The sequence below is a fragment of the Pristiophorus japonicus genome, chromosome 24 (assembly GCF_044704955.1).
Source record: "Pristiophorus japonicus isolate sPriJap1 chromosome 24, sPriJap1.hap1, whole genome shotgun sequence".
NCBI lineage: Eukaryota > Metazoa > Chordata > Chondrichthyes > Pristiophoridae > Pristiophorus > Pristiophorus japonicus.
This window is the reverse complement of record NC_092000.1, coordinates 12663060-12686964: the sequence shown is the minus strand read 5'-3', so window position 1 is coordinate 12686964 and position 23905 is coordinate 12663060. Positions and strand designations below refer to the sequence as shown.

The 23905-nt window shown below is 47.7% G+C and overlaps 1 protein-coding gene across 6 annotated transcripts in view; it reads left to right on the top strand.

The window, feature by feature from the left end:
• elavl3 (ELAV like neuron-specific RNA binding protein 3) overlaps positions 1-23905 on the top strand; it is a 74020-nt gene that overhangs the window by 30071 nt on the left and 20044 nt on the right. For 3 of the 6 annotated variants that reach the window (XM_070867042.1, XM_070867039.1, XM_070867038.1), the window contains exons 3-5: positions 5681-5834; positions 8997-9222; positions 12415-12453. In XM_070867042.1, coding sequence (XP_070723143.1) covers positions 5681-5834; positions 8997-9222; positions 12415-12453 — 419 coding nt within the window. Of the gene's footprint in view, positions 1-5680; positions 5835-8996; positions 9223-12110; positions 12114-12414; positions 12454-17261; positions 17265-23905 lie in introns of all 6 variants that reach the window. The other 3 variants (XM_070867040.1, XM_070867044.1, XM_070867043.1) reach the window with 3 other exon arrangements.

Below are 23905 nucleotides of genomic sequence, written 5' to 3'. Positions count from 1 at the left end.
TGTAGGAGTTCAGAGTAGAGCGCTCGCTTTGGGAGCCTCGTGTCGGGCATGCAGACAATGTGGCCCGCCCAACGGAGCTGGTCGAGTGTGGTCAGTGCTTCGACGCTGGGGATGTTGGCCTGAGCGAGAACACTGACATCAGTGCGTCTATCTTCCCAGTGGATTTGCAGGATCTTGCGGAGGTAGCGCTGGTGCTAATTCTCCAGCATTTTGAGGTGTCTACTGTAATAGTCACCATTATAATGTAGAAAACGCAACGGCCAATTTATGCACAGCAAGCTCCCACCAGCAGCAATGAGATAAATGAACCGATAATCTGTTTTTAGGTGTTGTTTGAGGGATAAATATTGGCCAGGGTCCCCTGCTCTTGTGATCTTTTGCATTCACCTGACAGAGCAGGCATCTTAGTTTAACATCTCATCTGAAAGACGGCACCTCCGACAGTGCGGCGCTCCCTCAGTACTGCACTGGGAGTGTCAGCCTGGATTTGTGTGCTCAAGTCCCTGGGGTGGGTCTTGAACCTTGTGCCCCAGAGACGAGGGTGCTATCCACTGAGCCACGGTTGACACCTTTACAGACTGTGAGACGGAGGGAAAACTGAGAGAGGGGTTCTGTTTTCGTTGGGATCCTGAGAAAGAATAAACGGCATGGGAGGTCATGTGATAAGTCTTCGCTGCGAGGATTAAGAGGAAGAAAAGTGCGTGAGACGGTATATTCCGGGTTTGATCCTAATCAGACAAGTACATCTGGAGGGAATGATGTCCCTTGTATTAGCAAGGCCAGGAAAGATGACAATGGTGCGAGAGATTTGAGAGAAAGTTTGGCTAACAGGAGTCAGGAGCGCCAGAAAAGTAGAGTCTAAGAGATATTTTATTTTGCTGTTTTTGGAACAGAAGACAGGGCTGGGTGTTGGAGATGATCATTTAAGATTTTCAAAACTTGGCTGCCCATGTCCTAACTCGCACCAAGTCCCGCTCACCCATCACCCCCTGTGCTCGCTGACCTACATTGGCTTCTGGTTAAGCCACTTCTCAATTTCAAAATTCTCATCCTTGTTTTCAAATCCCTCCATGGCCTCACCCCTCCCTATCTCTGTAATCTCCTCCAGCCCCACAAACGCCCCCCCCCCCCTCCCCCCGAGATGTCTGCGCTCCTCTAATTCTGCCCTCTTGACCATCGCTGATTATAATCGCTCAACCATCGGTGGCCGTGCCTTCTGTTGCCTGGGCCCCAAGCTCTGGAACACCCTGCCTAAACCTCTCATAGAAACATAGAAAAATAGGTGCAGGAGTAGGCCATTCGGCCCTTCGAGCCTGAACCACCATTCAATAAGATCATGGCTGATCATCTCCGCCTCTCTCCCTCTCTTTCCTCCTTCAAGACGCTCCTTAACATCTCCCTCTTTGACCATGCTTTTGGTCACCTGCGCTAATATTACTTGTGCAGCTCGGTTTCAATTTCTTTAATCTTATAATGCTCCTGTGAGGTGCCTTGGGACGTCTCACTACGTTAAAGGCGCTATATAAATACAAGTTGTTGTTGTAAGTCAAGTGCGGCATTATACCAGATGAACAGAATGAGGCAACGGGGCTGAGAGATAAAGAAATATGGAACATCATGTGGATGTTGTTGTGTATAGAAGAACTCCACGAGGCTGAGTACTGTGAGCTAAACTTAGTGCGACCTTAGTCTTCTTTATTACAATACCAGAGTCTAACCAACATGGCAGCCAACCTTTTTTACTGGCCCTGCACCTGTGTACAGGTGACCATTGGGACTCCAACAGTCGCGCCCTCTGGTGGCAAGTATTACATAGTTACATACATAACAGATGTCACGTCGCTGAGTATATTCAAGACAGAGTGCGATAGATAAGGGAACCAAGGGATATGGGGTGTGAAGGTGTAGTTGAGGGAGAAGATCGGCCATGATCTCATTGAATGGCGGAGCAGGCTCGAGGGACCATGTGGCCAACTCTTGCTGCTATTTCTTATGCGCTCATCACTTATCTTAATCCTCGTTCATTTGCAAATCGGAGCCACACTGTGCTATCGTGCTGACAATGGGCTGCCCAAGAAGAGCCATGGAGCAAAGCGAATAAAACCACGGATGGTCCAAAGAGCTTCCCGATTCTTCTCTCTCTCTGCCCCGCGAGGCAATCACAGATGAACGGGAGTGAGGCTCACACGCACAGCCGATTTAACTTACAGTAGATGCAGAACATAAACTCAGCAAAATGGCACAAGTCGCTCGTGAGGTGACCTTTCACCTTTAATGAGCTCGTCCCTCCCACCCCCCTCCCCCCGCACCGAAAAAAAAAAAATTGTTTTCAACATTATTCTGCTTCATCCTCATTTGATTTTTTAAAGACTTGGAAGCCAAGTCTTTGACAAAAAAAAGATGTTCATGTGTTGGAGGTTGCCATGGAGACACAGTTCCCTTAAGGTTAATTTATGAAACATTTTGTACCTCATCCCATGGGGGGTGGGGGGGTACAGCGGTAATGACTGCCTTAGCTGATAATGTGGGCCTTTTTCTTGACTTGCGAGCATTGGATTAGACGAGCATCTCTTTAAAAGCCAGTTTGCCTGACAGATGGAAAGACTGCAGTGTAACCATGGCGAAATTAGCTTGGGAATTCTCCTGGGAGGCAGGCGGCTTGGGTAGTGAATGTGCGATGGATTATGGGTAGGTCACTGCAGCAAAGCTCCACGACACAATCTGTTCAGTGTAACAGGCAATTAATGGCTTGTTTTAACAGGATCAGTAGCATCAGCTGAAAAAGAGATTCGAACCTATTTTTTTTTCCCCCCACTATGTAATATTGGAGTGTTAGGCTTTCATTTTGATTTAGCCGAGGTTTTTTTTTTTATAAATCGAAAGGGTTGTTGGAATACTTACCCTCAGCAGTTTTCAGTTGGTTGTATATTTAATTGGTTCGATTTAAAAACCAAAATTATTAATGTAGCTTTCCAATAGAGTTGAGGTAAGAGCATGAGAATTGGGAGCAGGAGTCAGTTATACGGCCTCTCGAGCCTGCTCCGCCATTCAATAAGAATCATGGCTGATCTTCGACCTCAACTCCACTTTCCTGCCCGATCCTCGTAGCCCTTGATTCCCTTAGAGTCCAAAAATCTAGCGATCTCAGTCTTGAATATACTCAACGGCTGAGCATTCACAGCCCTCTGGGGTAGAGAATTACAAAGATTCACAATCAATGTTCTCTCTTTTTCTTTGGTGCGCTGTCCCTTTAACTGGCTGCATGGCCCATTCAAATGTTCACGCATACGCGGTTTCTCCCATATAAAAGCCGGTGAGAGCCTTGAGCGGGACCTCCAGACCGCACAGGTTAGCGGGAATGTTGGTCACAACCGTCTGAGTGAAGACATTTCTCATAAGAACGTAAGAAATAAGACAGATCAGCTGTGATCTAATCGAACGGAGGAACAGGCTTGAGGGGCTGAATGGCCAACTCCTGCTCCTATGTTAAGAATATAAGAAATAGGAGCAGGAATCGGCCATTTGGCCCCTCGAGCCTGCTCCGCTATTCAATAAGATCACGGCTGATCTGATCATGGACTCAGCTCCACTTCCCCGCCCGCTCCCTATAATCCTTTACTCTTTTAATCGCTCAAAAATCTGTCTATCTCTGCCTTAAATATATTCAAAGACCCAGCCTCCACAGCTCTCTGGGGCAGAGAATTCCACAGACTTACAACCCTCAGAGAAGAAATTTCTCCTCATCTCAGTTTTAAATGGGCGGCCCCTTATTCTAAGATCATGCCCTCTAGTTCTAGTCTCCCCCCATCAGTGTAAACATCCTCTCTGCATCCACCTTGTCAAGCCCCCTCATAATCTTATACATTTCGATAAGATCACCTCTCATTCTTCTTAATTCCAATGAGTAGAGGCCCAACCTACTCAACGTATCCTCATACACCAGATCACCACCTCAACGCAGCGTTCAACAGTTCCTTAAGTAACACAACGCTGTTGTCTCCCACTAACCTGCGCAGGAGTCCAAGTGCTGATCATTTTTCGCGGAAGATCTTCCCGATATCGGTCGTGAGTGGTCCCTCCGTCTACTGTCACACTTCAGCTGGTGGTCCTCACCTATCCGTGTCCCCAAAATGGTGGGTGGCCCTGCCAAAGTTGAGGAGAGCAGGTTAATGAAATCTCAATTTTAAAACAGCCAAGGCAAAAAATTTGTTGGCTTCACGCCACCCATTGGCGCCCGAAAGGGGCACTAACAGGCCGCTAAGGACCTACCGCCCGAGTGCCAGGCTGTGACAGCCTGCCGCGAACCTCACTGGTGGTTTAATGTAGAAACATAGAAAATAGGAGGAGGAGTCGGCCATTCAGCCCTTTGAGCCTGCACTGCCATTCAATATGACCATGGCTGATCCTCTATCTCAACACCATCTTCCCGCCATCTCCCCATGCCCCTTGATGCCTTTTGTGTCTAGAAATCGATCTATCTCCCTCTTAAATATATTCAGTGACTTGGCCTCTACAGCCTTCTGTGGTAGAGAATTCTACAGGTTCGCCATCCTCTATGAGTGAAAACATTTCTCCTCATCTCGGTCCTAATTTTCCTACCTCGTATCCTGAGACCGTGAGCCCTTGTTCTAGACTTCCCAGCCTGGGGAAACATCTTCCCCCACATCCAGCCTGTCCAATCCTGTCAGAATTTTATACGTTTCAATGAGATCCCCTCTCATTCTTCTAAACTCCGATGAATACAGGCCTAGTCGACTCAATCTGTCCCATACGACAATCCCCCCATCCCAGGAATCAGTCTGGTGAACCTTTGCTGCACTCCCTCTAGGGCTAGTATATCCTTTCTTTAGCAGCCGCACTGCCATTTACTTCCCTCTCCGACCTGTGGAAGGCTGTTGGGAGCCTACATTCCAATTTTTGGCAAATTTCACACCTCCTCTTCAGGCGCTGGGATGACGCTATCTTGGCACCCCCCGCGCTACCGCCCCTGGATTGGGCATTTAGCGCCCCAAGAGGATTGTGGGATGCTTCCCATAGTGCTCCACTGCCCCCTCTTAGGGCGCTAAAAGGGAATATCCCAGTTGGAGGTGGTAGATATCGCCCGGCACTAAAGTTAGCTGTCTCAAACCAGGCTAGAACGAATTTTTATCCCCGAAAACTTCAAACATAAGAAATAGGGGCAGGAGTCAGCGATTTGACTCCTCGGGCCTGCTCTTCCATTCAATAAGATCGTGGCTGATCTGATCCTGGGCTCAGCTCCACTTCCCCGCCCGCTCCCCATAATCCTTGACTCCCTTATCATTGAAAAATCTGCCTATCTCCACCTTAAATATATTCAAACACAAGGACAAGTCAGGCGAGTTGATCATCTGTGAGCTTTCAGACTCCGGGAGCGGGACCCTTCTTCAGGGGAAGTGGGGTTAGAGACAGGGATAATTGGAGCAGGGTATGCACTGTGTGATAACCCATGTGCGCACACTCACATTCTGGCACAGTAACTTAGAGAACAAAGGCACCATTCTCCCCCCCACCCCCGCTCCCAGAAATCAATAAAAGACCGGGGGATGGGGGGGGGGGGGAGGGGGGTGCAAAAAGTTCCATCCTTCCCCTTCCCTCACTGAAAATATTTGTATCAGCTACATTTTGAGTACGGCTATTTCTACCCATCTCTGATTTCCAGGTTTCCTATGCTCGGCCCAGCTCCGCCTCCATCCGCGATGCGAACCTGTACGTGAGCGGGCTCCCCAAAACCATGAGCCAGAAAGAGATGGAGCAACTGTTCTCACAGTACGGCAGAATCATCACCTCACGTATCCTTGTTGACCAAGTTACAGGTAAGGCACAAGGTCCTTACCGCTGCCTGTCGTGGGTCAGTCTCCTTCTGCTTCTTTGATGACTTGCTTCCGCGCCAAAAGGGGATGAGCTCGATGGGTTCACAGGTGTTTCAATAACGGACCTGGTATTCCAGGTCCCGAACTGCATGGTTGAAGGGTGGAAGATGCCTGGTTAACGTGCGGTGGCCCATTGCACAACAGCCACCACACGGGCTTGACCGAGCTAGGCCTTGGTCCAGTGGCAAGGGTTAACCAGGACGACTGGAGACCAGCTCTGCCGCACGGGCCTAGTGCGCGCACATATCGCACAGTGTGGGCTAGGCCCGAGGGCGAGTGGACCATAACTGAGGACAGCCAGCGTGATAGCTCTCTCATGAGACTCTTGACCTTAGAGCAGCGTAGACTTAGGGGTGATATGGTTGAGGTTTATAAGATAATGAAGGGAATAGATAGTGTTCCAGCTGACTGTTTATTTGAATTAAATAGGTTAGGTAGGACCAAGGGGCACTAATTTAAGTTGTATAAGGCTTGATCTAGGTTAAATGTCAGGAGGTGGTCCTTTTTCGAGAGAATAGTAGACCTCTGGAACACACTGCCCTCTCATGTGGTGGATGCAGACTTACTGAACTCCTTCAAGCAAAAGCTGCATTTTTTTCTGCCTGCGGCGGAGATTAACTCTTACAGAAGGTAGGTACTGCAGGGAATTTAATGGCCAGACTGATCTCCTGGACTAGTTTCGATCGCCGAGATGGATCGGAGAGGAATTTCCCAGAATTTTTTTCTCCCAAATTGGCCTGGGTTTTTTAATCTTTTTTTTTTGCCTCTCCCAGGAGATCACATGGTCACAGGGTGGGGTGGAACGTACATGTTGTGATACACAACGTATCGCCATTGTGTGGGACAGGCTCGCTGGACCAAGTGGTCTTTACATGTCCATCATTGTTCGTATGTTTCGATAGATGGATGAACCCAAAGATCAAGCTGGTCTATCCTCAATACGGAGCCCTATCCCAAATCTACGGCTAATATTGCTATTCAATCAGATATGAATTATGTTTATTCCACCATTCCCAATTGTTTATAGTGCAGTTTAAAGAGCTGTTCCTTCCTCAAGTGCAACTAGTTACATCGAGACGAACAACATCGTGGTAACTACCTTATTATCAACAGTCAGAGGATCACAAAATAGGTGGAGTTGAAGAGGCCATTTCTCCATCCTTGCTCATATAGTTCTGCCCCATTGTTAAATTATTCCATGACTTTTGCAGGTATGCAGGTCAGAGGCTGGGTATTTTGCAGCGAGTGTCTCACCTCCTGACTCCCCAAAACCTTTCCACCATCTACACAAGGCACAAGTCAGGATTGTGATGGAACACTCCCCACTTGCCTAGATGAGTGCAGCTCCAACAACACTCAAGAAGCTCGACACCATCCAGGACAAAGCAACCTGCTTGATCCGCACCCCATCCACCACCTTCAACATTCACTCCCTCCACCACCGGCGCCCCCTGGCTGCAGTGTGTACCATCTACAAGATGCACTGCAGCAACTCGCCAAGGCTTCTTCAGCAGCACCTCCCAAACCCGCGACCTCTACCGCCTAGAAGGACAAGGGCAACAGGTGCATGGGAAAACCACCACCTCCACGTTCCCCTCCCAGCCACACAACATCCCGAATTGGAAATGTATCGGCCATTCTTTCATCGTCGCTGGGTCAAATCCTGGAACTCCCTCCCTAACAGCACTGTGGGAGCGCCTTCACCACACGGACTGCAGCGGTTCAAGAAGGCGGCTCACCACCACCTTCTCGAGGGCAATTGGGGATGGGCAATAAATGCTGGCCTTGCCAACAATGCCACCTCCTTTCAAGGTTGACTAGCCCGACCTAACTGAAGATGCTCAGCAACCAATAATATTGAAACGATTGACTGTTTTATCCAAAATTGTTATTCCACTTCCTGCCCTGGAGTATCAGCCAGTTTCACTCCGTCAATAGAGCAGTATGGTTTGGGGGAGGGTAATTTCTCAATGATTGTCAGACATGAGATGTCCCTGAGAAGGACAGTGCCAGATGTTGACTCTCAATGATGGATCATTCTACCATAGTGAGACCCACAGAAAGCACCCCACGGGTCGGGGGAGGTCAGGCCGCCGGAGGTCGGGCCGCCGGAGGTCGGGCCGCCGGAGGTCGGGCCGCCGGAGGTCGGGCCGAGGCGGGGGGAGGTCAGGTGGTCGAGTCCAGATTTCGGAATATTTTCCGGTTTCCGGACGACCCCGCCACGAATCAGCCACAGTGTCCGGATTCCGAAACATTCCGAATTTTGGACATCGCACCTGTATCACGGCTGATCTGCTCTTGGCCTCAACTCCACTTCCCCGCCCGCTCCCCATAACCCTTCGGTCCCTGATCATTCAAAAATCTGTCTATCTGCACCTTAAATATATTCAATGACCCAGCCTCCACAGCTCTCTGGGGCAGAGAATTCCACAGGTTCCTCACCCTCTGTGAGAAGAAATTCTTCCTCATTTCCGTTTTAAATGGGCGACCCCTTATTCTAAAACTATGCCCCCTAGTTCTAGATTTCCCCCACGAGGGGAAACATCCTCTTTGCATCTACCCTGTCAATCCACCTCAGAATCTTATACGTTTCAATAAGATCACCTCTCATTCTTGTAAACAATGAGTACAGGCCCAACCTGCTCAACCTTTCTTCATAAGACAACCCCTTCATCTCAGGAATCAACCCAGTGAACCTTCCCTGAACTGCTTCCAATGCAAGGACACCGGGGATAGCTCCCCCTGCTCTTCTTTGAAATAGTGCCATGGGATCTTTTACGTCCACCTGAGAGAGCAGACAGGGCCTCGGTTTAACGTCTCATCTGACAGACGGCACCTCCGGCAAGTGCAGGGCTCCCTCAGCACTGCACTGGGAGTGTCAGCCTAGATTTCTGTGCTCAAATCCCTGGAGTGGGACTTGAACCCACAACCTTCTGACTCAGAGGCAAGAGTGCTGCCCACTGAGAGTCAAGAGGCGAGTAAATTGGGATGAAGACAAACCAGCAGACGTGTTCACACTGTGCTTTATATAAATAAATTACAGTCACGCGCCTTGAGGCAGGAGAACTGCAGGCAGCTTATCTCGTTTTGCCTTTTCCCGAATAGGTGTCTCCCGAGGGGTTGGCTTCATCCGATTTGACAAGAGGATAGAGGCAGAGGAAGCGATTAAGGGGTTGAACGGGCAGAAACCCCTCGGAGCGACGGAGCCCATCACAGTGAAGTTCGCTAACAACCCCAGTCAAAAGACTGGCCAGGCCCTGCTGTCTCAGCTATATCAGTCCACTAGCCGCCGATATCCTGGTCCCCTTCACCACCAGGCACAGCGATTCAGGTGAGCTTAGCCGCATCGTCCACCAATGGGGGGGGCCCTCCTCCGTCGTTGCCGGGTGTGTCCGGGATGGCCCAGTGCATTGTGGGACTCCAGTTCCACCTTTCGGTCAAGTTGGTGTGGCGAACCGAATTCCCATGATGCATTTGTGCCAGGTGAACCTGGCCAACAGGGTGGCTGAGGTACAACATGGCGACCCATGACTGCTGAATTGTCTCAGTTTAACTGGAGGCTACGCAGGCTTAGATCCATGCCTTCACAGCTTGGAAGGGCTGACTTTGCATTTTAACAACAACTTGACTGAAATATCTTGGTGTAAATTACTTTTTTTTTTAAAAAAGCCCGAGGGGATTAAAAAGTACTTTATAACCATGTTTGATCCCAATCTGGATATTTTGAACAAGAATTTGTTGATGCAAGTCTTCAGCTCCAAGAACATTTAATGACATAGTCCCTTTCCTATAGAAGTCAAGAGGACTAATAATATAAGAAATCCAACATCATGAATGTTGTGCTAATGTGGGTTATGAAATGGTAAGAGTTTAGGATCACTACCACCCAATGCTACATCATCAATGGCACCCATTGAACTAACATTCATGCTTTTGATATCTCTACCAGTCACTTGCACTTTTATTGAAGTCACTGAGATTACCTTGGACACGAATGAACATATGGGAATGGTAATTTAGTGATTATGTTACTGGACAAAAAATCCAGAGGCCCAGATTAATGATCTGGAGACACAAGTTCAAATCCCACCACGGCAGCAGGGGGAATTTAAATTAATTTGGAAGAAAAAGCTAGTGTGACCATGAAACTACCAGATTATCATAAAAAAACCCATCTGGTTCACTAATGCCCCTTTAGGGAAGGAAATCTGCCGTCTTTACCCGGTCTGGCCGATACGTGACTCCAAAGCCACAGCGATATGGTTGACTCTTAACTGCCCTCTGAATTGGCCAAGCGAGACACCCAGTTGTTCAAGGGGCAATTCGGGATGGGCAGGTCACGGCACTTCAAGTACCCTTTAAATGTGATGAGGGTTTCTGCCTCTACCACCCTTTCAGGCAGTGAGTTCACCCTAGAAATTTCCCCTCAAATTCCCTCTAAACCTCCCCCCAATTACTTTAAATCGATGCCCCCTGGTTGTTGACCCCTCCGCTAAGGGAAACAGGTCCTTCCTATCCACTCTACCTGGGCCCCTCATAATTTTATACAACTCAATAAGGTCTCCCCTCAGCCTCCTCTGTTCCAAAGAAAACAAACCCAGCCTATCCAATCTATCCTCATAGCCAAAATTCTCCAGTCCAGGCAACATCCTCATAAGTCTCCTCTGTACCCTCTCCAGTGCAATCACATCTTTCCTGTAATGTGGTGACCAGAACTGCACGCATTACTCTAGCTGTGGCCTTACTAGTGTTTTGTACAGTTCAAGCATAACCTCCCGGAGAATGAATATTTTTTTTAAATCATCCATGTTCCTGCACTATCTAGGGACTTTAGTTGGAAAGTGTACAAGTGTGGTGTTGGATTAGGGCAGGAATTGGATGAGCTGTGACCTCCTCCACGCTTTCATTACCCTGGCGGACAAACAGCTCTGTGAATGTCACAACCCTTCAGCGATGAGTGGGTGACTTGAGGAGAGACAAGGAGGAAATTGGATTTTTATTTTTGCACAGAAATGGCTACAGAAATCTGTCGGTCCGTGTAATCAGTGCGTCAGCCATGAGTGAGTCATAACATGTATTGTTAGTGTACGCAAGATAGCTGAAAAATGTCAGCGTACAGAGTGGTGAGATATCAAGCGATTAAACTGGCATGATGCATTGGGAGTAGCCAGAAGCCAATGGGAAATGATGTGACAGATTGGCGTCCGTGTATTGAGTTCAAATCCCACCATGGCAGTTGGAGAATTTTGAATTCAATTTAAAAACAATCTGGAAATAAGAAGGGATCAGTTACAGAGACTCTGAAAATATCAAATTGTCGTTAAAAACCCAACTGGTTCGCGGATGCCCTTCAGGGAAGGAAACCTGCTGTCCTTACCCGGTCTGGCCCATATGTGACTCCAATCCTACATCTTAACTACCCTCTGAAGAAGCCTCTCAAGTCACTCAATTGTTCAAGGCGGCGGCTCACCACCACCTTACATAAGAATTAGGAGCGGGAGTCGGCCATTTGGCCCCTCCGCCATTCAATGAGATCATGGCTGATCTTCTGCCTCAACTCCACTTGCCTGCACTGTCCCCATAATCACTCGATTCCCTTAATATTCAAAAATCCATCAATCTCTGCCTTGAATATACTCAACGACTGAGCCTCCACAGCCCTCTGGGGCAGAGAATTCCAAAGATTCACCACCCTCTGAGTGAAGACATTTCTCCTCATCTCAGTCCTAAATGGCCGATCCCTTAGTCTGAGACTCTAGACTCCCCAGCCCGGGGGAAACATCCTCTCTGCATCTACCCTATCAAGCCGTGTCTCAAGGACCACAAGGGACGGGCAATAAATGCCGGCCTTGCCAGCGACGCCCACATCCCGGGGATGAAAAAACATAATGCTGAATAAAAGGTCAGAAGCCTGGTAGACTGCAATCCTGTTTTTCCACAGGATTTAAAGGAACATATATATATGAATCTTACACCTGCACTGGACATATATTTTATCCGGAGACCACTATACTTTAAATCGGGGGTTAGACACTGAATTCTTGACTTGCAATGCAATTGAATGTAAATGCGTGCTTCTGTGACACTCTAATATTGCAACTCCTGCAAACTGAACCCAAGTTGATCCAAAACCAAACAATTGGGTTTTATTAAACTTGATTTGTGACAAAATAGATACAAATAGACACTTTGACATGCAATTGGCAAGAGATCATATAGCAGGTTATTGTTGATGAATCTTTTTCCAACAAATGCTACAATCTAGTGATCGTGTCAAACCCACATAATCACCTTCGGACATTCCACACCTCCTTAATTCAGCAGTCATGTTAATCTCATGTTTCTGTCCCAGGCACAGGCATAATAGGAAAAGGGTCTGCTTTGACATGTGTTGGTACCTGATGCCATGTATCTGCTATTGGTCTCTCTGTCTCTCTCTGTCTGTCTCTCTCTTGAAATAAATACGCTACTGTTTCATAGGTACTAACATCCACCCTTCCTTCCGTCTCTCTTTCCTTCACAGGCTGGACAATTTACTTAACATGGCCTACGGCGTGAAGAGGTAATTAATATTCCAAAGCCTCCATGCTGACAAAGGGCTAGAATTCAACATGCTCCCCAGTAATCCAGTTAAATGAGCTAAACCGTCAATGGTTACACCACTGACCTTCGGTATAGTAGCTGGCGTTGAGAGGCGTGAGTTCGGGGCCCAGAAGAGGCAAGGGCCCAGGGGCAGCACGGGCCAGTCCACACTGCGATACGTGCGCACCAGGTCCGTGCTGCAGAGCAAGTCTCCAGTCATCTTGGGTAATCCTTGCCACTGGACCAAGACCTAGCTCTGTCAAGCCTGTGTGGTGGCTGGTGTGCAACGGCCACCACATGCTAAAAAAAATCCACGCACAGGCATCTTCCACCCTTCGACATGTGGTTCAGGATCCGGAATATTAGGTCCTTCATTGAAACACCTGTGAACTCATCCCTTTTTGGCGTGGAAGCAAGTCATCCTCGATTCGAGGGACTGCCCAAGAAGAATTGAATGTTAGGCAACAGACATCTTTTTTTTAGCTATTCATAAGAACATAAGAATTAGGAACAGGAGTAGGCCATCTAGCCCCTCGAGCCCGCTCCGCCATTCAATAAGATCATGGCTGATCTGGTCGTGGACTCAGCTCCACTTACCCGCCCTCTCCCCGTAACCCTTAATTCCCTTATTGATTAAAAATCTATCTCTCTTTGACTTGAAAACATTCAATGAGCTAGCCTCAACTGCTTCCTTGGGCAGAGAATTCCACAGATTCACAACCCTCTGGGAGAAGAAATTCCTTCTCAACTCGGTTTTAAATTGGCTCCTCCGTATTTTGAGGCTGTGCCCCCTAGTTCTAGTCTCCCCGACCAGTGGAAACAACCTCTCTGCCTCTATCTTGCCTATCCCTTTCATGATTTTAAATGTTTCTATAAGATCACCCCTCATCCTTCTGAACTCCAAGGAGTAAAGACCCAGTCTACTCAATCTATCATCATAAGGTAAACCCCTCATTTCTCGAATCAGCCTAGTGAATCGTCTCTGTACCCCTTCCAAAGCTAGTATATCCTTCCTTAAGTAAGGTGACCAAAACTGCACGCAGTACTCTAGGTGCGGCCTTACCAATACCTTATACAGTTGCAGCAAGACCTCCCTGCTTTTGTACTCCATCCCTCTCGCAATGAAGGCCAACATTCCATTTGCCTTCCTGATTACCTGCTGCACCTGCAAACTAACCTTTTGGGATTCATGCACAAGGACCCCCAGGTCCCTCTGCACAACAGCATGTTGTAATTTCTCCCCATTCAAATAATATTTCCTTTTACTGTTTTTTTTCCCAAGGTGGATGACCTCACACTTTCCGACATTGTATTCCATCTGCCAAACCTTAGCCCATTCGCTTAATTTATCCAAATCTCCTTATAGCCTCTCTGTGTCCTCTACACAACCCTCTTTCCCACTAATCTTAGTGTCATCTGCAAATTTTGTTGCACTACACTCTGTCCCCTCCTCTAGGTCATCTATGTATATTGTAAACAGTTGTGGTCCCAGCACTGATCCCTGTGGCACACCACTAACCACTGATTTCCAACCGGAAAAGGACCCATTTATCCCGACTCTCTGCTTTCTGTTCGCCAGCCAATTCTCTATCCATGCTAATACATTTCCTCTGACTCCGCGTACCTTTATCTTCTGCAGTAACCTTTTGTGTGGCACCTTATCGAATGCCTTTTGGAAATCTAAATACACCACATCCATCGGTGCTCGTTATATCCTCAAAGAATTCCAGTAAGTTAGTTAAACATGATTTCCCTTTCATGAATCCATGCTGCGTCTGCTTGATTGCACTATTTCTATTCAGATGTCCCGCTATTTCTTCCTTAATGATAGTTTCAAGCATTTTCCCCACTACAGATGTTAAACTAACCGGCCTATAGTTACCTGCCTTTTGCCTGCCCCCTTTTTTAAACAGAGGCGTTACATTAGCTGCTCTCCAATCCGCTGGTACCTCCCCAGAGTCCAGAGAATTTTGGTAGATTATAACAAATGCATCTGCTATAACTTCCGCCATCTCTTTTAATACCCTGGGATGCATTTCATCAGGACCAGGGGACTTGTCTACCTTCAGTCCCATTAGCCTGTCCAGCACTACCTCCCTAGTGATAGTCTCAAGGTCCTCCCTTCCCACATTCCTATGACCAGCAATTTTTGGCATGGTTTTTGCGTCTTCCACTGTGAAGACGGAAGCAAAATAATTGTTTAAGGTCTCAGCCATTTCCACATTTCCCATTATTAAATCCCCCTTTTCATCTTCTAAGGGACCAACATTTACTTTAGTCACTCTTTTCCGTTTTATATATCTGTAAAAGCTTTTACTATCTGTTTTTATGTTTTGCGCAAGTTGACCTTCGTAATCTATCTTCCCTTTCTTTATTGCTTTTTTAGTCATTCTTTGCTGTTGCTTAAAATCTTTCCAATCCTCTAGTTTCCCACTAACCTTGACCACCTTATATGCATTGGTCTTTGATTTGATACTTTCCTTTATTTCCTTGGTTATCCACGGCTGGTTATCTCTTCTCTTGCCGCCCTTCGTTTTCACTGGAATATATTTTTGTTGCGCATTATGAAAGAGCTCCTTAAAAGTCCTCCACTGTTCCTCAATTGTGCCACCGTTTAGTCCTTGTTTCCAGTCTACTTTAGCCAACTCTGCCCTCATCCCACTGTAGTCCCCTTTGTTTAAGCATAGTACGCTCGTTTCTGACACAACTTCCTCATCCTCAATCTGTATTACAAATATTGTGATCACTCATTCCGAGAGGATCTTTTACGAGGAGATCGTTTATTTTTCTTGTCTTGTTACACAGGACCAGATCCAAAATGGCTTGCTCCCTTATAGGCTCTGTAACATACTGTTCTAAGAAACAATCCCGTATGCATTCTATGAATTCCTCCTCAAGGCTACCCCCTGCGATTTGATTTGACCAATCGATATGTAGGTTAAAATCCCCCATAACTACTGCCGTTCCTTTTTCACATGCCTCCATTATTCCCTTGATTATTGCCCGCCCCACCATGAAGTTATTATTTGGGGGCCTATAAACTACGCCGACCAGTGACTTTTTCCCCTTACTATCTCTAATCTCCACCCACAATGATTCAACATTTTGTTCATTGGAGTCAATATCCCTCACAATATCATCTCTATCATTCTTATCAGTTAATTTAATTGTCATATGCTAAACTGATCATAGAATCATAGAAGAGTACAGCACAGGAGGCCATTAGGCCAATTGAGTCAGCGCCACTCTTTCAAAGAACAATCCAGTTAGTCCCATTCCCTCCCCCGCTCTTTCCCCATATCCCTGCAATCTTTTCCCCTTCGAGTATTTATCCAAATCCCTTTTGAACATTAAGAAATAAGAGCGGGAGTCGGCCATTTGGCCCCTTGAGCCTGCTCCGCCATTCAATAAGATCATGGCTGATCTGATCTTGACATCAACTCCACTTCCCTGCTCCGTTCCCCATAACCCTTTATTTCCCTTATCGTTCAAAAATCTATCTATCTCCACCTTCAATACATTCAATGACCCAGCCTCCACAGCTCTCTGGGGTAGAGAATTCCAAAGATTCACGACCCTCTGAGAGAAGAAATTCCTCCTCATCTCCATTTTAAATGGGCGACCCCTTGTACTGAGACTGTGCCCCCTAGTTCTAGATTCCCCCACGAGGGGAAACATCCTCTCTGCATCTACCCTGCCCAGCCCCGTCAGAATCTTATACGTTACAATAAGATCACACCTCATTCTTCTAAACTTCAGTGAGTACAGGCCCAACCTTTCTTCATAAGACAACCCTTTCATCTCAGGAATCAACCGAGTGAACCTTCTCTGAACTGCCTCTAAAGGCTACTGACCCCATTAGGCAGTCCGTTCCCAATCCTAACTACTCCAGGAATAGATTTGCTTTGTGCTATACTTTTGTGCCATCTCTGTTGCTGTTCATTGCAGTTCACCATCAAATCCGCCCTTCAATTCGAAACTATCTTCAGAGTCGATGACCCTTTTTAGACCATCGCTTCCTGCCTCTTCGCACTTTGCTTGCAAGCTGCTCGAGCCCAATTTTGTTGGAAATTTTTCTCCTTGTCAAATCAGTTCGGCGCAGGTCTTTCTGTTTCTCCCCAAACCTCCGCAAAAAACTGCCACAGCAATCACCAGATCAAGGAAAACGGTGACCGTTGAGGTAAAATGGCCGACTTCCAATGGCGGAGTGGCGCTGTGCTCACCAACGCCCTGTTTATACCGGGCACCGTGCTGCGAGAGCCTCTCTCTGGGTGGCCCGAGAACCCGTTCTTCCTCTTCAAGGAACGACGAGAGATTCTCGTGAAGCGCCGCCCGGAACTCTAGCTGGAAAAGCTATTTCTTTGGCCGTGCTGTTTGACAGGATTCACGGATTTCTGAGGCGGTGGGGAGGGGGGAAATATGGGAGCGCTTTTGGAGAATGAAGGGTTGGTGGAGGAGCGAATGAGCAAGTGGGGCTACTTGGAGGCAGTTTAAATGGTGGAGGAGATGAACGCTTGGGCCATCTGCGAGGACAATCAAATTGAGCGACTCTTGCGTTGAGAACTAACTGCCCTCCCCGCACGCCCTCTGTAACACTGCGCGGCATTGGGGTGCTGTCCTTCAGAAAGGAAAAGGATCACAAAAAAAGGGGTGGAAATCAAACAATAGCACATCGTGACACATTTTTGATCGGCATTATCGTGCCAGTTTTTGTTTCTAAATTGTCGATGCATAAAATTGCTCCAAGCTGAAATTTTAACCCATCAGGCGGTGTGACATGTGAATCAGTCGGTCCGATTTTTACCTCCCCCTTTGACTGGTGGAGACCAGGCCGGGGCTAGGGGTGGAAGTTAAAATCAGGCCACTCACTTGCCCTACTCTGATCCCGCTGCCTTCATGCCGTGTCCCGATCTTAACCTGCTCTTTCCAACGAGCGAGGGGGGGGGGGGGTGGGGGGAGCGCAGACGTGACACTCGCGCGAAGGAAGCAGGGTCCTTCTTTAAAATAGACAGATTCTTCCTCTTTGGGTCCATCCTTTAATTTGAAGAAGCTTTTCTGTTTCCCCAAGCGCTGAATCGCGAAAAAAACATTTAACGCATCGATAGTGAGTGGAGCGGCTGCAAGCAAAATGGCGCACAGGTCTTCCCAACCGTGTTGTAGGCTCTGTCCCTTTAAAAGGCCCAGTGCATTCCATGGGGCTCTGAACTCCCAAAGCCCATCACTCGCAATTCAACTCCCTGAACATTTTAATTGCCCATCGTTGTCAGCGGTCTGTGATCAATTTCCAGTTTCCGTGGCCAGTGAATCAAAATACACAAAAATTAGGGCGATTAAAGCACAGAAAGAGGCCATTTGGCCCACTATGCCCCTATCGGGGCTAGCTCCTTAATTGGAGCTATCTACTCACAACTCCACCTCCCCACGTCCGTTTATAGTCTACCTTTTCGCCTTCATTTTCATATCCAGTTCACATTTTTTTTTTTAAACAATGTTACGTTCCCGCCCTCAATAGCCACTTGTGACAAAGCAGTTCCCCTTCTAATAACTCGCTATGCAAAAGAAGAAAATGTCTTCTAAATTGCTGCCTCCATTCTTCTCGTGAAATTCCTGTGTCTATTCATTACTGACTCGCTCGCTGATGGGAAGTCTAGCGGTATTTACCCTCAAAAATCATCATCATCACATGCGGTCCCTCGAACGAGGATGACTTGCTTCCACAAGAGTTCACAGATGTTTCAATGAAGGACCCGATGTTCCAGGTCCTGAACTCCAATTGAGGGGGTGGACGATGCCTGTGCGTGGATTTTTTTAACGTGTGGTGACCGTTGCACACCAGCCACCACACGGGCTCGACAGAGCTGGGTCTTGGTCCAGTGGCAAGGGTTAACCAGGACAACTGGAGACCTGCTCTGCTGCACAGACCCAGTGCGCGCACATATCGCACAGTGTGGGCTGGGCCCGTGCTGCCCCTGGGCCCTCGGCTCTTCTGGGCCCGGTACCCTCATTCACCGCTCCTCCGCCACAAACATTCATCGCACCTCCGCCATGATCTCTCGCCGCTCCTCCGCCACAAACATTCATCGCACCTCCGCCATGATCTCTCGCCGCTCCTCCGCCGCAAACATTCACCGCACCTCCACCATGATCTCTCGCCGCTCCTCCACCACAAAACACTCACAAATCAATACGGCGTAGAAGGAGGCCATTCGGCCCATCATGCCAGTGCCTGCTCTTTGAAAGAACGATCCAATTAGTCCCACTCCCTCCTGCTCTTTCCCTTGTAGCCTTATAGATTTTTCTTTCAGATATTTATCCAATTCCCTTTAGAAAGTTGCTGCTTCAGGCTAGCACATTTCAGATCATAGCCACTTGCAGCGTATAAAAATATTCTCCTCGTCAGCCCCTCCGGTTCTTTTGCCGATTATCTCAAATCTGCGTCCCCTGGTTACCAAGCTGCCTGCCAAAGCTAATGGTTTCTCCTTCATTTACTCCTGATAATTTGGACCTCTATTCAATCTCCCCTCGACCTTCTCCACTCCAAAGAAATTCGTGCCAGATTCCCTGAAGATCCGCATTACTGATTTCATAATAAATGTACTCATAACAACTGTTTACCCGAGACAATGTAGCATTTCGTTGTGTTGCGATCAACAAGAATTACTGGATTACTGTTCAATTCTAGCCAAATGTCTTGTATGTTATTTTCGAACTAACTCTCTCTTTCCTAGCACGGGAACATGTTTGTTATTTCTGTTTTCGATGTCTGGTGTCTCAGAAGTATGCCCTTCTATATTCCTTTCACCCCCGAGGCTCTCACTGCCTCGTTTGTACTGCCGACCGCTACTTGACGGCCCCAGCTCTCATTCACCCTCGGCATGCGCACGGGTGTATTCCGCTAATTTACTCGTTCGCAAGTTTTCATATACCGCAGTGTTCCCTTAATGCACGTCTACTTTTAGTTGCCGTCGCTGTTGTTGCTGCTGCATACTGTTTAAAAAAAAACTGTAATACGGCTGGAAATTCGGTCTCGGGCGGAGGCACGGAACGGGCGCTAATCGGATCAGCCGCCCGTTGTACGCAGCGCCTGACATTCAGTCTCACCGCAGTCTGTCAGGCGATGCGTAAAACAGGCGGTCGACCTGACACCTCGCATTATGGGCCAAGGCCCGAGACCAATTTCTCGGTCGGCAAATTGTATTGTGACAGTGCGGACACAGGTTAAAGTTTCAGCCCCGGGTTAAGACTTCATTTTAATAAATTAGTTCAGGTTTATCCTGAACACCTAGCTCTTCCTATTATGGTAACTGAATATTTTCCTTCAAGCACAGCAATCGAACAAATTGTGAGTGGTGATGACTTTGTCCGGGAAGGGTGGGAGGATGAATTATTTGCTTTTGGAAAAATGCTAGGAACATAGGAACAGGAGCAGGCCATTCAGCCCCTCGAGCCTGTTCCACCATTTGGTTAGAACACGGCTGATCTGCTTCTTAACTCCATCTGACCCGCCTTGGTTCCATAACCCTTAGTGCCAACAAGAGTTGATGTCCCGACCTGTGCCTCCTGAAGATGCACTGGCAACCAATTCAGAAGGCATGGTTTTCTGCACCTTCACAGGAGTCCAGCTCTTCATTTCCGGGCATTGGCTCTACCACAGAAGCACCAACCAGTATTCCTATATCTATATCGATATATCATTAATAATCTGCCGTAGGCCTGCACTTCCTGTGCACAAGCCTTACTAACCGTGGTCACAGGTTTTAGTCACGCTTTTTTACTCTCAACATTTCCCATTCAATTTTGCTATGTCAACTGTCACAACGTAATTGCAGGCTCTGGCCACTAGGTCACTCTGCAGAGCAGGTTTCTGAAGTCTCTCTCCATCACCATCTTATAAAGAAAGAAAGATTTGTATTTATATAGCGCCTTTTCACGAACACCGGACATCTCAAAGCGCTTTTCAGCCAATGAAGTACTTTTGGAGTTGTCGTCACTGTTGTAATGTGGGAAACGCTGTAGCCAATTTGCGCACAGCAAGCTCCCACAAACAGCAACGTGATAATGACCAGATAACCTGTTTTAGTGATGTTGATTGAGGGATAAATATTGGTCCCAGGACACCGGGGATAACTCCCCCTGCTCTTCTTCGAAATAGTGCCATGGGATCTTTTATGTCCACCTAAGAGGGCAGACGTGGCCTCGGTTTAACGTCTCATCCAAAAGACGGCAACTCCAAACGTTCCTTCAGCGTTTGTTTAGTTGCCATCACAGGGAGGTATCTCAGCAGCAGACTCTACATAGACCTGGATTTTCGGCTTTGCTGATTTTGGGGCAGTAATGGTGATGGGGCGGTAAAGTTTGCGCCCGGGAATAGTTTGCGCCTCGGTCAGCAAAATTGGGCAGCTGGACCCTGGGCGTGGGATGGGGCGCTAAGGGGGGCGTTGCACACCTCTCTCAGGGCGCTAGGCCGGCTGAGCATGGGAAGATCCCGAGCGAAACAGCCGGCCTCGGAGCGCTCTGAGAAAGGGCTGGGGAGGGGGAAGAAAAACTGAAAAAACACCAAAAATATTCCCAATAAATACCTCACGGCGCAACATAAATCACAAAAGAAACAAAAATAAAAAGCAATCCACACTTACCCGAAGTCGATATTATTTAAGTACACTACAGCTCGGACCGCCGTCCCACCAGGGGGCGCTCTACGGACCGTTACGGGTCGGGCGGGGGCCAAAATTCAATCCGGTGTCACCACCAGAGGCGTTGCACACCGGCTCACCTCTTCCGGGCGCACCCCCTCGAAACCGGCACCGAATGTCCCGGCGGGGCACTGGAGGCTGGCCGCCCGCCCGGAAAAGCTCACCGCCATCATTGCCGCCCCTCTGGGGCGAAAACAGAGGCAGCAAAGAGCCAAAAATCCAGCCCATAGTATGACTCAGCGAACTCGGATTTCTGTTTTCCGGGTGCGGAAGCCATTTTTTTTTCAACAGATTTGATCACAGTTTTCACTCTCCCGCTATCTGAGCTAAACAAGCCGCGAAGCAAATGCCCCTTCGGTTTTGCTTTGAGTGGTGCATTTGCGTGGGGGAGGGCTACTATGAAGGAAGAGCTCCTTAGAAGCTCCTACTGAGCGCAACAATGCAAGGCAACTGAGGTTACGGCACTGGACAAAGGTTAGGGACATTGCAGCTGCACGAGGTCAGTCAGAGGGTAATTGCAACTACGTTAAAATTTGAATACGGGTCAGAAGTGAAACGACTGGCTTTCTTTGTCAACACAAAAGCAAAATACAGCGGATGCTGGAATCTGAAATAAAAACAGAAAATTCTGGAAACACTTAGTAGGTCAGGCAGCATCTGTGGGGAGAGAAAGAGAGTTAACATTTCAGGTCGATGACCCTTCGTCAGAACTGGAAAAAGTTCGAGATGTAACAGGTTTTTAAGCGAGTGTAGGGGCAGGGAAATGGGGGAGGGGAGTAAAGAACAAAAAGGAAGGTCTGTAATAGGGTGGAAGGCAGGAGAGATTAGAGAGACAAAAGGGATGATGGTGCGAGGCAAAAGGAGATGGTAATGGGACAAGTTAAGAAACAAAAGCTGAGTCTAGATAGAGTGTGAATGGAGTTTGCAGAGTCATCACCAGCTGGTGTGGGAAAGAGGGAAAAAAACAGAAGAAAAAGAAAAAAAATAGGGGCAGAGGTTAAGGTCTGAAATTGTTGAACTCGATGTCGAGTCCAGAAGGCTGTAAAGTGCCTAAACGAAAGCTGTTCCTCGAACTTACGTTGAGCTTCATTGGAACAGTGCAAGAGGCCGAGGGTGGTGATATCAGAGTGGGGAATTAAAGTGACAGGCGACCGGAAGCTCGGGCTGAACGGAGGTGTTCTGCAAAGCTGCCACCCAATCGAGTTGGCTTTCTTTCTTGTTTAACGTAGTAAATTGCAGCTGGAACAAAGTGCGAGACTTGGACGCACATCTGCCATATGAGGAGAGACTGGATCGACTGGGCCTGTATTCACTGGAGTTTAGAAGAATGAGAGGGGATCTCATAGAAACATATAAAATTCTGACAGGATTGGACAGATTAGATGCAGGAAGAATGTTCCCGATGTTGGGGAAGTCCAGAACCAGGGGTCACAGTCTAAGGATAAGGGGTAAGCCATTTAGGACTGAGATGAGGAGAAACTTCTTCACCCAGAGAGTTGTTAACCCGTGGAATTCCCTACCGCAGAAAGTTGTTGATGCCAGTTCATTGGATATATTCAAGAGGGAGTTAGATATGGCCCTTACAGCTAAAGGGATCAAGGAGTATGGAGAGAAAGCAGGAAAGGGGTACTGAGGTGAATGATCAGCCATGATCTTATTGAATGGTGGTGCAGGCTCGAAGGGCCGAATGGCCTACTCCTGCACCTATTTTCTATATTTCTATGTTTCTTGAACCGCTGCAGTCCCATGTGGTGAAGGTGCTCCCACAGTGTGTTAGGGAGGGAGTTCCAGGATTTTGACCCAACGACGATGAAGGAACGGCCGATATATTTCCATGTCAGGATGATATGTGTAACTTGGAGGGGAACGTGGAAGTGTTGGTGTTCCCATATGCTTGCTACCCTTGTCCTTCTAAGTGGTAGGAGGAAGAAAGAAAGACTTGAATTTGTATAGCGCCTTTCACGACCACTGGACATCTCAAAGCACTTTACTGCCAATGAAGTACTTTTTGAAGTGCAGTCACTGTTGTAATGTGAGAAACACAGCAGCCAATTTACACACAGCAACTCCCACAAACAGCAATGTGATAATGACCAGATAATCTGTTTTTGCTATGTTGATAAATATTGGACCCAGGACACCAGGGATAACTTCCCTGCTCGTCTTCGAAATAGTGCCGTGGGATCTTTTATATCCACCTGAGAGAGCAAGGGTCTCAATTTAACATCTCATCCGGCAGAGGTCGCGGGTTTGGGAGGTGCTGCCGAAGAAGCCTTGGCGAGTTGCTGCAGTGCATCTTGTAGATGGTACACACTGCAGCCAGGGGGCGCCGGTGGTGGAGGGAGTGAATGTTGAAGGTGGGGGATGGGGTGCTAATCAAGCGGGCTGCTTTGTCCTGGATGGTGTCGAGCTTCTTGGGTGTTGTTGGAGCTGCACTTGTCATATGAAGGATTTTTCTATTTTTAATGACTCGATATTAAATACAGAAGCTTGGAGCCAATGGTAAATCCACCGGTGGTTAGGTCACGGATGGAACAATGTACGCAGTTTGGGGGGAACCCTATTGTGAAAATACTGGGGCAATGAAAAGGGCGAAATGTAGATTGATCAGGGTTGTAGGGATGCATAATTACAAGGAGAGACTTGAACAACTAGAGCCGTTTACTCTGGAGCAAAGAGAGATTCAGGCAGGGGGGAGATGCAATAAAAGTGCACCAAAATTGTGAAAGGGTTTGGTCA